Source organism: Narcine bancroftii, chromosome 13, assembly GCF_036971445.1.
Source record: "Narcine bancroftii isolate sNarBan1 chromosome 13, sNarBan1.hap1, whole genome shotgun sequence".
Taxonomy (NCBI): Eukaryota; Metazoa; Chordata; class Chondrichthyes; order Torpediniformes; family Narcinidae; genus Narcine; species Narcine bancroftii.
Window position 1 is genome coordinate 63823793 of NC_091481.1, and position 16918 is coordinate 63840710.

The following is a 16918-nucleotide window of genomic DNA, read 5'->3' on the forward strand; positions in this document are numbered from 1 at the left end:
AGAAAAATTCTCTGTGGACAAATGAAGAGGAGGGATTCTTCTCAATCAAGACAGAAATATTCTATCCACTCTGACTTTCCAACTAGGCATATGCTTTTTCTGCAGCACTCAGCAATTTAAGACATTATTAGGTCACATCCTGCAATTCTGGACCAATTTTGGGCAATTTTAGATACAATGTTAGAATGTCTTTTTACCATGAATCATTGCAATTTAAAAAGCCTATTACTTATGAAATTAGACCACTTAATTCTGTTGAATGTCTGTACGATTATATTTTGTCATCTCAGCAGAGTGAAAAAAAGGACAAGTTTGATGCTGGTTTGAACAATTCTGATGGATTCATTTTTATTAGGCAGCGGTCCTCTGCTAGAATTATTTTGTCTCTTTTGTCATATAATAAATGGGACATTTTTGAAAGCTTTAATAACTTTTGCAATCATTTCTAACATCCTTTGAACATTCCTTATTAAAAATCTATCCAGATGTTTTCTGCCAAATTACATTTGCCAAAGATCAGGAGTACAGAAAATTTTGGTTAAAAAAAATCACGTCTGCAAAATGAACTAATTTGCACCCTTTTTAACAAGCCTATGCTGCAGCACGTATTTATATTGTGGTAGTGGTCACTTCCAGGTCAACGAGAAACCAATGGGGATATTAATCTAGCAGTTCAATGTACAATTCAACAGCAACTAATGAAATTCAGAACATGTTTTCTCCAAAGCTCACAAAAAAATTAGTTTTTTGTGAAACACATTCAACCTTCATTATTAACTCACAACAAGCTAAAAGCAATAATGCAATTATTAGAGACTGAACCAATGGGCCCTGCACATTCATGCAATGCACACAACATTGTGTTATTCGCTGAAGCTCTCTTCTCACTGATTCCAGTCTTATTCATTACAATCACTTGTCACCCATAGGCAGTAATGACTGGCCCTTTAATTAACCCACAGCTCACTCTCAGAACAGGAGTTGATCACCCTGCCCAAAGATATTCATGTGACCAATTAACCTAATCCAATTCGTCTTTGGAACATGGGAGAAAATCTGAGCACACAGAGGAAGGAGGAAACTCCCATGGTCATGAGGAGAAAGTATAAACTCCTTACAGACAGTGCTGCATTCAATCCAGGTCACAATGCGCTGTAATAGCTCTGCGGTAGCCTCTACGCTAATGGACAAGTGCTGAGACAACGGAAAATGACGGGTCCTCGCTACTCTGCATTCAATCCAGGTCACAATGCGCTGTAATAGCTCTGCGGTAGCCTCTACGCTAATGGACAAGTGCTGAGACAATGGAAAATGACGGGTCCTTGCTACTCTGCATTCAATCCAGGTCACAATGCGCTGTAATAGCTCTGCGGTAGCCTCTACGCTAATGGACAAGTGCTGAGACAATGGAAAATGACGGGTCCTTGCTACTCTGCATTCAATCCAGGTCACAATGCGCTGTAATAGCTCTGCGGTAGCCTCTACACTAATGGACAAATGCTGAGACAATGGAAAATGACGTCTCCTCGCTACTCTGCATTTTTCTTCACCCTCATAGTAGCCTTTACTCTGGCAGTACCGTGAATGAAGTTTATTTTAAAATTTTAAGTACTGCAGCTACTAGAGAGACAAAAGCTGCAGAAACTGGAATCTTGAACACGCACAGAATTGCTGGAGGAACTCAACAGATCAGATAGCAACAACAGGTAGAAATGGTCAATGTTTTGGGAAAGAAGCCTGAACAGTCCTTTTAAAAAAAACCCAACCAATTCCATTCTGATGCTCTTACTTCAAAACATAACAGGGGGTGTAGGATGATGGGGTGTAAATTGGGTGGCACGGACTCATGGGCTGCAATGGCCTGTTACTGTACGTCTAAATTTCAAAAAAATTATCCAAATCTAAATATAACTACAATATATAATTGGTTACTTAACTTGTGACTGATATCGAATGATAAAATTAAAGGTGCTTGGGAATTGGAATTCAAATAATTGCTTCCAGATAATTAATGGGACCATACTTTTCAACTAGTAAATACTTCACAAGTTTGTACCATCACTCCTTGATTCAGTTCAAGGTGGTACATCGGGCACACGTCTAAAGATAATGTAAACCCTACTTGTGATAGGTGCAAAGTTGAGGTAGCCACTTTAAATCCTGTGCTCTGGTCATGTTCAAACTAGATAATTTCTGGAAAGGTGTCTTTGAAACCCTAACAAAGGTTCTAGGATTAGAATTACAACCAAATCTATTAACAGCTATTTTTGGAATCATACCAGCAGAGACTGGGCACGTGCCTGTTTCCACACAGTAGAAAATCCACATTTCTTAAATGGAAGGATCCTAACCAGCCTACTCTATTTCAATGGCTCTCTGCTATAATGTCATGTTTTAAGTTTGGAGAAAATTTGAAGTTTGGTGACTGTTTATTCAATATTTCCATATAGTTTAAGAATTATAGTTTTATACTGGATTCTCCCCTAGTTCCTTTTAGTAATTTTGGTTTTAATCAGGAAACCCTTTATTTTCATATAACAATTACAGCATGGAAACAGGCCAATTTGGCCTTTCTAGTCTTTCTTTACTCTCAGAATGGACTGCCCAATCCCTCTTTTTTTTGGATTAGAGAGGATTTTGTAATAATTTTTTTTCTCTTAGTTTTACAAGAAATTTATAGTTATATATATATGTTAAATACTAATATGTAATTTTTCTTATACGTTTGTAATTTCATGAAGGTAATGCAACTCTCCTTTGGTATATATTTCCAATATGAACTCAATGAACAGATTGAAAAAGAAAGACAGATCTAAATTGAAAATGCTACTGGATCTGTTTCCAGGAATGCAATGCTAATTTTAACATCTTAATAAAATCTCATTTCATTTTTTTTTTGTTGATTAATTTAAATCTGAAAGTTTTTATAAGGAGGGAAAAGTTGAATAAGTAAGGACTTTATTCCCTGGAGCTCAGCAAATGAGGGAAGATCTGATAGAGGTATATAAAATTATGAGGGCTATAGATAAGTTAAATGCTATCAGGCCTTCTCAACTGAGCTTGGGTGACGCAAGAACAAAAAGAGATGGGTTAAGAGTGAAAGGTGAAACGTTTGAGGGGAAATGTTTAAGGGGAGTTTGAGAGTATGGAATCAGCTGTCAGCAGAGGTGGTGGGTGAGAGTTCCATTTCAACATTTAAAGAAAGATTGGAGAGGTACACGAATGGTAGAGGTTTGTAGGGCTATGGTTCAGATGCAGGTCCTCGTACCAGGCAGAATAGTTCAGCACAGACAAGATGGGCCGAAGGGCCCGTTTCAGTGTTCTATGGTTGCAAATACACCCTGCAATTTCTTCCGTGCCCAAACATGCTTCATAACAGAATTATACTTCTTTCATTTAAACTCTTCTCTTCTAGGAAGATTTTTCTAAGCACCATGGCAAAATTATTCAGTGATTAAGTGACCAGATGGCTATATTCTGAAGTGCTTGTGTAACTGTTTTAGAATAAAAGCTCAGGCGCTCATTGCAAGTATTTTGCTACGGCTGTTATTCAGTTTCAACTTAAGATTTTTTTTTACCTCCCACAGGTGTCCTATGATTGGTGCATCAGCCCAGGAATGTTCTGCATTCAGTCCCACTTTGCCATTTGCAAACACAATGAAAGTGAATGACTTATCAAACCACCTAAATAAAAAAAATAAGAGGGAATTATTAAACATTTAAAATTATGTATCATATACAGGCGGATATGTATTTACACACTCTTTTAATTTCCCTCCTTTATACATGTTGCCATTTCTTAATTCAAGATACAAGCATGCAACTTTATCTAAAACTTCTGACAATTCTTTTCCAAGATACGAGGTGATTTTCCTGATAGACAGTGGCAAATCTACCAAGCCATACTAAAGTGTATTGAGCAGACAAACTCTTCTGGTTCTCAGGAGATCACTAAAACCCTTTAGTCAGTTGTTTTAGTGCTAACCAAATCAAAAATTATTCAGTCTAATCCCTCCTTCCAATTCTTGTTTCATAGCCTGAAAGAGCATATCTGGGATGAAGTTTTCCACTTGGTTACCTTTTAGACAGGAGATCCCAAACCCCTACTGCATTCAAAGTGAATGAGGTCATAAGGAAACATACAACCATGTGAGCAGGGCTCTCAGGAAGAAAGTTGTTCCCACTTGTTGGGAAATTCAGACTATTGGGTATAATTTCACAAGAGAGGGTTAACCATTCATGCAGATGAAATACAATTTATTCTTTGGCAGCTCATGCCAACATATTAAAGGATTTGTCTTTCTGTTGTTAGAAGATATGAACCTTCAAATTCAAAGAGAGCTTCTCTCCTACTGTTATTGGACTCTTAAGTGGATGTTAGATTTTTAAAAATAAATTGTACTTACTCTAAACTCGACAGTACTTTACTCATTATAACATTACTCCCTCCACTGTTAAGATCTTACGTTGTTTATTTGTTATTTATTACTCTACCTACTAAATGAATCTACTTGCCTATACCGCAGGCAAAACAAAACCTTTTTCCTGTAACATGAGACAGTAAAACAATTCAATCAATTCCATGAATCTTGTCTACATAACAAGTCATTGAATGCATTTATTATTGAGGAAGTTACATTTTTGAAATAAAGACTGAAGGGAAGTATAGAATAGTCAGGAAAAGCAAGGTAAAGATTAGAGCCACCATGATTTTATTAAAAGCTTGAGACCTATATTGCTACATTTCTCATACTGCTTTTGCTCGCAGAAGCAACACTACTCAAGCAATCGCTTATTTGAATCAATGCACTCTGGTCACTGAAGTCTTCATTTTATAAACTACAATTAAATATTTCCATTATGCCATAGAAAACAATTGAAACCTCACTGAAGTTTTCAAATCTTGGCAATATAACTGGCCGCTGTAATTGCTCCAATGCTGTGAAATTCTTTCATTATTGCAAAATGAACTCGTGAAGGTCTACAGCAGTGGTTTTCAAATTGCACTCCCCCCCCTCCACCTAACTCACATTCCACTTTAAGTATTCCCTGTGCCACAAGTGCTCCCTGATTAATAAAGGATTGCTTAAGATGGTAGGTGAGTGGAAAGAAAAACTTTGAAAGCCACACTACTGTTTTATCGTCCCTCATTGACTTGTTACGTGCACGGTTTCAGAACTCCAAAGGAAATGGGCCAATTTTTCTCAAGCAAAATGTTTCAGTAACAATTGGGTCAAGAGCAGCGATTCTCAGCCTTCCCTTCCCACCCACATCCAACCTTAAGCAATCCCTTACTAATCATAGAACACCTATAGCATTATTTAAGGTGGAATGTAAGTTTAGGGGGCAGTTTGAAAACCACTGGTCTAGGGTTTTGTGTAGTACTAGTTAAACACATCTGTTCTTATGCTTGGATTATAAAGCAAAATATCCCATATTCCGCTTAACAATCCTACCTATTTATAGCACTCCAAATCCTTCTGTTCCTCCACTTCAATGTACTGCCATTTATTTACATTTCTTTGCCTTGCAAGTTCTTCCAACATACGTTGCCAATCTGGTTCAACATGAGGTCTATTTGCTACCTTTCTGCTCACCTGACCATTTCCTAACTCCTACACAGCCAATTACCATCTTTTTAAATGCCAAGTGCATGGTAATGCCTATATCATTAATAAATAAATAAAATGGAGCATGAAACAGCTCTGAAGGAACCTCACCGGAAACAGCGCTCCACTCAAACATCAATTTAATAAAACCTGTTGAACGTAATCAACGAGATCCAATAAACTCCAAAGCCCAACACAGGAAAGATCAGCAAGAACAACACACAAATTATTCTCTTCTCCTGGATTAGGTCAAAAAATTTAAATGTGATACCACCAACTTTTCTTTTTTGAGGAGGTTCTGGTGGTATAGAGTGGAATGCAAAAGTGTAAAAGAAAAAAAGATGCGAAGAAAGCACGTCAGTGCCTCTACTTCCTCAGGAGTTTGCGGAGGTTTGGTTTGACATCGAAAATCCTGGCAAATGTCTACAGATGTGTGGTGGAAAGTGTGCTGACCAGCTGTATTATGGTCTGGTATGGAGACGCCAATACCTCTGAGCATAAAGCCCTGCAAAAGTAGTGGGCACAGCCGAGGATATCACATAAAAAAACCCTCCCCACCATTGAGAATATCTACAGGGAACGCTGCTGTCAGAGAGCAGCAGCAATCATCAAGGATCTACGTCATCCAGCACATTCTCTGTTCTCGCTGCTGCCATCAGGAAAGAGGTTTAGGTGCCACAAGACTCTCCCCACCAGGTGCAGGAACAGCTGCTCCCTCTGCACCACCAGACTTTTGCACTTTATTATTTTTTCCTCTGTATTGCACAGTTTGTTTACATGTGCTCACCGAGTACAGTTTTTTTTGCATTACCAATAAGGGGTAATTCTGCCTCGCCCACAGAAAAAGAATCTCAAGCTTGTATGCGATGTCATGTTTGTACTTTGACATTAAGTTTGAAATCTATTGTTTTTCTAAATGAGGGATTATTCTCTAAATAGCTGGGCAGGGAGGCTACAGCAAGATAAATGCAGGAGTATTGTAAATGGACAGTTTATTGCTGGTGCAGACTTGATGGGCCAAAGGTCTTTTTCCCTGCTGCATCTCTCTATGACAAAGTCTTAAAACAAAGAATAAATCATTATAGTGTAATTACATTTGTTATTTATCGGACTGAGAATTTTCTTCTTCTAGAGGAAATAATGCCTTTCTGCTGGGCAATGAATGGAAACGCACTTGCCTGTCATAGCACTTGCCATGTAGCAGTGACTTGGCATATTCATCCAGTGACTTCACCTGGTTGTTCACAAATAGTTCAGGCTTTGCATCATCCAAAGTGACAAAGAATGCTGCCTTCTCCACACTGTCCAGGGAGTTCTTATTCTTCCCAGTGCAGAAGTATGCTTTCCGTGCCTTAGCCCAAGGAATTCTGCTCAACAGTAGAACGCAAAACGTGTGAGTAACTTTTGTACTTGCTCTTCCTCCCTATTTTTCCATAGATCTCAAAATAATGCAATTCTGACACTTCCTCTAATGGTCTTATTTCTACTTGCATGAGGCACAATAATGGTGATCAGAAGTCAATTCAACTATGGGATACTACATCTTCAGAACCATTCAACTTTCACACACAATTTGAAACCGGTTACTGAACTGCAGTCAGAACCTGGCACTCTGGCTGGCCTTCCCCTCTTCCCAATCAGAAACACAAACTCCATCATATTACATTTATCTGGCCAACATCTTAAAAGCCAGCACACGATCCAAACAAACCCTCAAGCCTTTGAGCAGTACAACTCTCTTACTCATCAATCTTATCTTCTTTCCCACCCAATGCCAAATATGAGGCACACAGTCCACTTTGGAGCTATGATCGTCAGAACAGAGGAGTTAATTTCTCAATCCTTATTATCCAGTGGAACATGTTGACTTTGAGTTATAGGATCTATGTCCACTGAAAAACTGTTGACAACCACATACTATGCTGACATGATTCCCCCTTTCGTTGATGCTGGATCTAAACCCTTTCCAACGATGTCAGAAGGATAACCCTCAACTAGAAGGACTAGCAGTTCAGAAAAGTGACTCACTTTCTTGGCCAATAAATATAGGTCTTTCGAGTGATGCCCATATCCCAACAAATAAATAGAGAAATCAACCTGCAATGAATTACACACTAGATGGTTGTCAGTACCCATGGAAACACAGTCGAAGTCTCAGTGGGAGAAGAATCAGGAGCAAATATTTCAAAGGACTCACCGGTTTCCTGCAGTCATTGCAGCCAGATACTTCTCACCCAGCTGAGGTGAAGAAGAGTCATCCAAGATGTACTGAAATTGCTTCTGCAGCTCACGTGGATTCAGAAGGCGCCCACCTTGATACAACCACACCTTAAAATAGCGGCCTTTATGATAGACCACGATGTGCTTGCTATCCAAAAGGTGCTGCAAATGGTCTGCAAATTCAACATGGCACATGAATAAAAGTGACATGTTTTATTTCGGAATCAAGTGAATGAGCTGGCAAAGGACGAAAGCTTAGGAACAAAATATTTTCCCAAAATTGGAACACCTTTAGTTTAAAACATCAGACCATTAAAATTAATGAGACAGTTCAACAGCCCATCATGGACCATCAAACTAGCAACCTGCATTGTGAGGATTGCTTGGAATGAGAATGAAATCTGCATTGTCTTCACATTCCCAGAGTTATACAGAAATCAGGAGATGAACTTACTCTTTTAAATAAAAGGAGAAATATTTTACCATTCTTCCTTTAGCCAAGAGGTTTACACATGACATATCTTGTGTCAGATAAAATGTCTGACAACACTGACAGAAGCTAAACTATCCCACCAGGTGAGATATTTAGCATTTTATAATTAATAATGATCAGCTGAACTGAACTATTTTGAGGCCAATGCTGTCACCAGTAACAGTGAGAAGTTCCTGGATCCAGACACTCTAGTATTGTGCAGCCTTTACTGGAGAATACTGCCCAAGAGGAAGGAAACGTTATCTGTCTCCATGGATCCTTAGTAGGCTGCAACATCAATCTTACCCACAGTTCTGTCTCCTGGCTCCCAAAGTAGCCCAATGGTCCATGATTGTAGATAGCTGAAGTCAGTGGCTCTCCAGTCCAGCTACTCTTAGCAGCTTATTTGATTTTATTTCGTAGCAATAAAGCTTATCAGCCAAAATTCTCAGCTCCAGTAAAGAATTGACATCGTACCTGACTCTACACCTGGGATGCGGGATGCATTGAACATATTCTCATATTGATTAGAACACATGGGGACAACACCTCGAATCAACAGCTAAAGAGAAGCAGAAAAACAGGAAAGAATAACACATGGACATGCAAAAGAAACTACACGCAATACACCTATAATACAACAGAGAGAAGGGAGAGAAAAGTCATTCAGATTCTTCCACCTGCTGAAGGATAGAAACAAGGAAAATAATCACAACTCAGGTTGATGGAGGTCACATAGCACGAGTTCAGGAAATGGACCTGCCAAGAACAATTTGTGAATTTAAAGGAACAAAGAATTTAAATGGTCAACAGAGTGTAAAAAGCTGTGTGCTGTCTATAGGGAATCAACTCACAATTTTGTTACAAAAATCAGAAGTCTTACCCCAAAATATATTATTAACTAGGCGCTAAAAAATAAAATGGAACTGATTCAGACCTCCAAGGGCACAACACAGATTTACTTCTGTCAATCATACATCTTTGCGTTCATTCAGAATCCTTGGAAATTTTGGTTCAATATTCCCTTTTAAAAAAACTCAATGTTTAACTTTTTTGGATGAATCTTGGGCATGTCAGCTGATACTGGCTTTTATTGCATATTCTCATTCTCCAAATCCAATCAAAAATCTTTTTAAGTGAGTGATCAATAGAGCTTGAATTTCCTTTTATATCCTTTTCCTGAATATATCACATCAGATCTGAGCTCTGCTGCACTAACATCTTTGTTCAAAGATTAATGATGACCTCCCTTATTCCTTAAGGGAGGTCATCATCCAAAATGTTAGCACGGGGAACAACTGTGAGAGACAGGAAACTCTAGTCAGCATTATCAAACCTAAAACTAAATTAATATTTTTTAAAAATCTATTTATTCACAGGATTCAGACACAATCTCAGCATGCCTTGAACTGACCCTGAATTGAGAAGGCAAGCATCAATCACTTTTGTGGAACTGGAGGCACAATATGCCAGGCTACAGCAGAAGATTTCTCTCCCTCCACAACATGATTGAAACAATATTTCAGATTTATCACTGAGTGCCCTGGTGGGATTCAAACTTCTCTGGATCTTTGATACAGATTGCCTGTTAGTTCAATAACTACTCTGCTACTGGCCCCAAATGTACAATACCATGCATTGAAAAATGAATGCTCAGGGCTTTTTTGTAATCCTTGTCAACAGTCTCCAATGAAAATTGAAATATTCACAGCTCAATCAATTCAAATGCAAAGCAAGGAATTGAGATGCTCTGAATATGGCTGTTAATCAGAGAGATGTATTCACCAAATGAATGGCTGGCTCATTTTCCTATGTTATGTAAATCTCGGACTGAATAATTTTAATTTTCCCCACATCGGATCTAGTACAGGTTTAGATATCTTGAGATCTAATGTTCTGATGGACAAATGATCATTTCAGTAGATAGATGGGGAAAAGAAATATAACTTCATTTTATATGGAAAGCATTTCAAAGAAGACACGCAAGAGAAAATTTCATTAACAAAAGTTAAACAAAATATAAAAGATGACGGAGAGAACTAAGGGGACAGGTTCCACCAAGACAAACAGGGCCTCCAGAGCCATTGAAAATGCTGCTGTGAGAAGCATGAAGAGAGAGCGTTAACCACCCAGGCATGACACACAATGCAGGAATACAACAGCGACTGCATAACACTGGCATCAATAAATCCTAGTGATTTTTAAAAATGCTTTATTTTACTGATCAGCAGTGCATGGACCCCATCCTTTAGCTTTCTTCAGCCCATTGAGCTTCTCCCAATTTACAAAAGGTTCTCCTAGATTAGCTGTGAATTTTATCCAAAAATAAAAGCACTGCCTGATTATTTCTTGCATGACACTGATACTAGGTCATAGCAATCATTTTTAAGAGACACATGTTTATTTGCCTAATGTAATAGGAACACCACATTTCTATACACTGACTTTTACAAGGTGCATTAAATGGTTTGGCATTAAGATGGCTGAAAATGCAAGCAGGAGTTCAACCCAACTAAAACCAAACCTAGTTAAAATTCTCACTACTCATCTGGCGAGGACTACAATAGCATAGTGCTGGCTTGTAAGATCAGCTGGAGCTATCTAGAATGTGTAAGGGGGTGAAAGGCCACCTCCTGTTTTGACGTTCTTCAGATTTCATTGCAAGAAGTTTCTATTCAATCTTCCACTAATGAGTTCATTTAGCATCAATAAAACTATACAAAGCGCAAAATCAACTATCTACCATTGTCATAAACTACAAGTATAGATTTTGGCCTTCATTATGTACTGGAAAAGCCATGACCTACCTGCAGGGGTAACCACGTCAATTCTGTGTTTCAACCCGTGCTTACATGTCTGTCCACGGCCTCATGTACTATCCCACTTAGACCACCGGTAAATTGGAGGAACAACACTTGATTTTCCGTCTGGGCACTTTCCAATGGGACGGCATTAACATCGACTTCTCCGGTTTCCGTGAACCTACTCTCTGTTCTACTTCCCTTCCCTCTTTCTTCTTTCCTCCAGTTCTCCACCCCTTTGCTTCTCCATTCACAGAGCCATCCCTCCTCCCTGTTCTTGCTGGTGTCCCCTCCCTTTCCCATCTATCACCTCCTGTCTTTAGGACTGTACTCCTGCTCCTCCCCCTCCCCTGTCCAGGCACCTGTCAACATTTTCTTTATACGTTGCTGCAGGGCTCAAGCCTGAAACGTTGGTTATGTATCTTTATCTTTGCTATATCAAGTAGACTGTTTGACCAGCTGAGTTTCTCCAGCTTTCTGTTTTGACATCCAGGAATATATTTGGAGGATTGGAAGGTGGGTAGCTTTTTGTTTTAGGACCAGCACAGACACAATGGGACCACCAACGACCACTGTCATAATTTTACAGGATTTGCCAACAGGTAACATTATGTTTCCCAGTGGTTTTGTTGACAAATGCATGCAATGCCTTTATCCTTACTGTAGTAGATGGTGATTCCATAGATTAAAGATTTTAAACTTCAGTACCTTCTTTTATATCACAATACTAATAAAACCTAGACGTAATTGTTCGATCTCAGAGCGTTTCTAGGTGTATTTTTCAGCAGCTGTTGTACCAAATCTCATCAGCGATAAGGTGAGACAGTCATCTTAGGAGTCATGAAAATTTGGACTACAATTATTAGCTATTTTAATATTTTATATTCAAAAAAGCAAGTGGGTTATTCAAGTGAATGGAAAAATCCTATCCCCCTTCACATACATCAGTGGTTTTCAAAACTGCCTCCCTAAACTCACATTCCACCTTAAGCAGTCACTATGTGATTAGTAAGGTGGGATGTGAGTGGAATGAGAAAGGTTTGAAAATCACTGTTTTAATCGTCCTTAACTGACGTTATCGTCATGGTTTCACCACTCCAAAGGAAATGGGCCAATGACCATTTTTCTCAAGCTAAATATTTCAGTAACAAGTGGGGTCTAGAGCAGAGGTTCTCGACCTTCCCCTCCCACCCATATCCCAGCTTAAGCCATCCCTTACCAATCACAGAGCACTGATGGCACAGGGATTACTGAAGGTGGAATGTGAATTTGGGGAGGCAGTTTGAAAACCACTGACATGATATCACCCTCTTTTGCTTTAGTCTTGATAAAGGGTCCCGACAGAATGTTGGCCAACCATTTTAACCCATGGATGCTGCCCTGACCCGCCGAGTTCCTGCAGCAGCTCATTATTTGTTGCAGAATAGAAGGGTCTGGTTTTAAAACCCACCTCTCTCTAAGCAAAGGGGAGAGGAAATAAATAAAAAGTACTTGGGTGAGTATTCATTGTCACCTGCACATCTACAGATGGAGAGCCAGAAAGCAGGATTAAGCTGATTTGTCGCAAAATAGCGAGTAAAATGATTAGTCCAAACAGCTATTTTGGTCAGCCAAAATGCAAGCCAATAGCCTTTGGTAAGCAACAAAATCTATGAGAGGAACAGGGATGACCAAGCTACTTCCACACACCATCCTGCAGAAAGCTGAGAGCTAAGTGGTGGTCTGGAAACAATACCTGCCCTTCCTTGTGCAGCAATTGCAGAATCAACTGACGAGAACAATCAGGAATTTGAGGCTGAAAGAAGGGGAGTCAGTTTCTCCCCTGAAAAACCACAGAACATGGAAACAGGCTCCTTGGCCCAACATGTCTTTGCTTACTGTCAAATATCTATCAATACTAATCCCATTTCACAGCTCTAGGCTGCAGCATTTCAAGTACTCGGCTAAATATCCCCTCAGGAAGTGCATTTCAGATTTCAACTATCCCAGTGTGAAAACAATTCCTCAAATCCCCTTTAAATCTTTTACCCCTGTCCTTAAATCTATGCCTTCTGGTTACAGACAAGCCTGGAAAGGGAGAAAGTTTCTCACTAGCTAATCTACATCCCTCAGTTTTGTATATCTCAATCAGGTCACTCTCTTAGTCTTTCCATTCTAAAGAAAACAAACCCAGCATATTGAGTTTCTCATGGCTGAAGCGCTCCATCACTGGAAACATCCTGGTGAATCTCCTCTTCACAGTCTCCAGGACACTCATATCCTTACAATAATGTGACCAGAAATGCATGCAGTACTCCAGCCGTGACTTAATTAACAATTTATATAATTCTACTTTATCCCTTCTCTTCTAATCCATGCCTCAGCAAGCATCTAATATGTCTTCTTAACCATGTTATCTATCTGTTGCCTTTAGAGATCTTGAGTCATGTATATAAAAGTCCTGTGGTCCACAATACTTACTAAGGTCCTACTAATTGTGTATATTGCACCCTCCAAAAATGTATCACTTGACATTTTTCAAGATTAAATTTCCTCTTCTAATATGAGGCCAGGTGGGGAAAGATTTTCTGAAGAACTGTTGGTCATGCCTCAGCAATAATTCCCCACAGAGAAGCTCAAAACTTGTGCTGCCTTGCACAATAATCGGGAAGACTAATGAATTGTACCACTGAGCTGTTCCTAGCTTTTCCCTTCAGACTTAATTTGCTAATTAATCAGTGTAAATAAGCCAGCTGTTAAAGTCCTGAATAGTGTGACAAGTGGGCAGCATTCGCCCACAAGCAGTTACAAGCAGCCCTGAATCCACAGCCTGTCTTACCTGTCTCCTCGCCTGGCAGTCGAGTCGTGTTGAACATTCTTTCCCACTGTGCTGAACACACAGGTATTGGGAACCCTGGCAGAGTAATCTGCGCCCAAACAGAGTGTGTGGGCAAGGGTGAGGGGACATGCATGACCCATGGAATTAGGGTCAGATGTTAGGTGAAAAATTCATTTCACGTTACCATAATTGGGCAGGGATTGGAAGGGAAAAAAATGTAAAAAAAATGACAAATTAGTTTATCCTCTATATATCGACAGCAATTTTTAAAAAAGACCAAAAAAAACATGACATTGTTTTTTCACTATCACATGTTTAAGTTGTAGTTCATCAGCTTAATGAATCACCATTTTCACTAAAAGACAGGACTCAAGTTTGAATCAGGCATATCTAGCTTGAAGCTCACTTGGAAATAATGAACTCCCCTTGAGTTGAGGAAACTACACTTGACAGCAAGACCACTAGCTGCTCACTTAATTCAAAGCACACATTTTTTTAATGCCAATATATTCAAAATATACCAGTATTTAAAAGTTCTAATCTCAATGGCACCATCCGGAAGAGAGGGCAAGCCAAAAGCTAGATAGCTCAAGCTCAACTCGTCTGCCCACCGTATAGTTGGCACAGAAGGGAAATTATATATAATTTTTTTATTACAAAATACAAGAATAATCAAGAAAAAGATCATTCTAAAAATAACTGGATTTTTGCTTCAATTCCTGATTGTTGCAAGTTTCTTATTGGAAAAGTGCAAGCGCCAAGTGTGGGCAGGTCTTCACTGACTCAAATAATCCACTAATTTTCATTATATTTTAAAATGCAAAATTGAGAGCACAAAAAAGAAAATGATGCAAACATCTCTTTACCACTGTTAACATTCTACACAAGCATTCCCCCTTCGTCCCAACCATAATCCATCCAGACCTCAGCCACTGGCTAGGTCAAAGGAACTGATGGTGCCAAGGGAAATGCACTCCAACTCTGCCTTCCCTTTGGAGATGAAAGTAACTTGAAAGAGATGAATTTTTGAGAATTAAAAATTAATGTATTGAGGAATATGGGACAAAAAAGTGTTTATTGAGTGGCAAAAAAGTCTCAGGAGCTCTTTTTACCCATCTCTTAAATTCAGAGCGTTATTGTTGAAAAAGAGCTAGTAAGCTATCTGTTCCAAGCCAGGCACTTGCTTTATAACTGGCTGTGTTGGAATAAGGTAGATTCACAACCTTCATATTTTCCCATCCCTAGACACGTGGCTTACAAGATATCCTTCATCTTAAAGAGACCACATGCAAATGCAAACTTACTGAAGTGAAGAACTAATGCAAATGTCAGACCTTAACTGCAGTAACAGTCTAAGCAGGGTTTGCTGACTGAACTTTCAACACCCCAGGCAAAAGTAGCAAGTCCACCTCTGCTCTCCATAATTCAAAACCTTTTAAGATCCACCTACCACAGCAAAAGCTGATCCAGTCCTCCAAAGTGCAATGTAGGCAATAATATAGGACAATACAGTTTATTAACTGCACAGTAACTGAATCAAAGATATCGAAACATCAAATTAACATTTTCTGATGAGTTAGTTGGTAAAGGGTATGTCTAACTGAGCTTCAAGTCTCATCCTTAGTGTTTTTGATAATCAGGCAACTGGGTTCACTTCTGATGCCTTTCATGCTAAAACAGTTCATTCTTGCCCTCTGTCTAGTTTCACAAATTATGGATGATCAGAGAGAAACTTACATTAAAATAATAGCTGACCCAATTGTGAAGAGAAGTGGGCAAAGCACAAGACGCCACAGCCAATGTGATAGTTTGGCCTTTCAAAATTATATGGGCCAGTTCACATGAATATTGCAGGTACAATAGGAGATGTCAAGAAGCATTTTTCCCAATACAAATAGGGAAAACTAAGGAAAAAAAAAATCTGATGGCCCTTCCTGGACCTTGGATGTCTTTGTAGCAGTGAAAGCATACACATATTTCAATAACCCATGTCACATTGCAGAGGTCTGAGAACTTACCGGTTGGATCTCCTCACGAGTAAGCCTGCGTCTGTAAAGAAGTAAAGCATGGACTAGATTTCCAGCCCGTGCAGCTTGACTGGTGGTTGGAGTCACGTACAGGAAATCCTGAAATTCAAATTTAAATAAATTATTCTGAGTAAATCCACAAGCCCAACAGTGCAAGGATCAGAAAGGTGCTTTCACTTAAGTCATGGCAGCACAATGAGCTCGAGGAAGGTGAAGCATGGTAGAGGTCCCTAATCAAAAGTATGTTAATTAGGTTCAGCTTAACAGATTAATCTAGCAACACTCAGTCCAAAATGTCAATGAGCCGAACTAAACACGAAGCACCACTGAAACGTGTGATTGTACCAACAGAGCAGGATGTCCAAAAATTGGGAGAGACCGATTGAAAGTGTGGTTCTTACCATCATAATTAAGAATATTTACTCACCTGAATAGCATATTGATGCTCTAGCCAGCATTTTCGTATCAATAGACAAACCCCTTTCCTCTTCTTAGCATTCAATATTTAAGGGCTTCAGCCCCTCAAAATTACATGAACCCTATTCATGATATTCATATGAAGGCCTTACCATAGCATAATAGTTGCTGTTGACCATAATTGGCTCTCGCCCTTGTAGGTACACATACTCCTCCCACCAGTCACTCACCTGGAATGACAAGACCATCAAATAACCTCAAAAAAATACTTTTTACATTCACTGAATAATCCATCAATCCAGAGGGTTTACTAAAGATCAATTAAAATAAAAACTCATATTTCATACCATTTTACACTACCCTCAGTGGTCAACTGAGCTGATAGACACCTGGCATAAAATACTAACCGGCTCATACAAATCTCTGTTTCAGAATATTACATCGCTGAAGGAGCTGCAAATATACAGTATACCTTTACATTAACTCATTCCATTTGGAGGTGGTTACTGTACAAGATCTCATTTTCTGGCGTTCAACAGCGTCACAAGCTACGC

General features: G+C 39.1%; 1 protein-coding gene across 9 annotated transcripts in view; it reads right to left on the reverse strand.

Moving 5' to 3' along the window:
- LOC138748287 (carnitine O-palmitoyltransferase 1, liver isoform-like) overlaps positions 1–16918 on the reverse strand; it is an 80898-nt gene that overhangs the window by 24207 nt on the left and 39773 nt on the right. For 8 of the 9 annotated variants that reach the window (XM_069908202.1, XM_069908199.1, XM_069908197.1 and 5 more), the window contains 6 exons: positions 16517–16594; positions 15939–16046; positions 13921–14008; positions 7807–8002; positions 6788–6976; positions 3579–3684 (listed from right to left, as the gene is read on the reverse strand). In XM_069908202.1, the coding sequence (XP_069764303.1) occupies positions 3579–3684; positions 6788–6976; positions 7807–8002; positions 13921–14008; positions 15939–16046; positions 16517–16594 (765 nt within the window). Of the gene's footprint in view, positions 1–3578; positions 3685–6787; positions 6977–7806; positions 8003–8778; positions 8864–13920; positions 14009–15938; positions 16047–16516; positions 16595–16918 lie in introns of all 9 variants that reach the window. The other variant, XM_069908203.1, reaches the window with a different exon arrangement.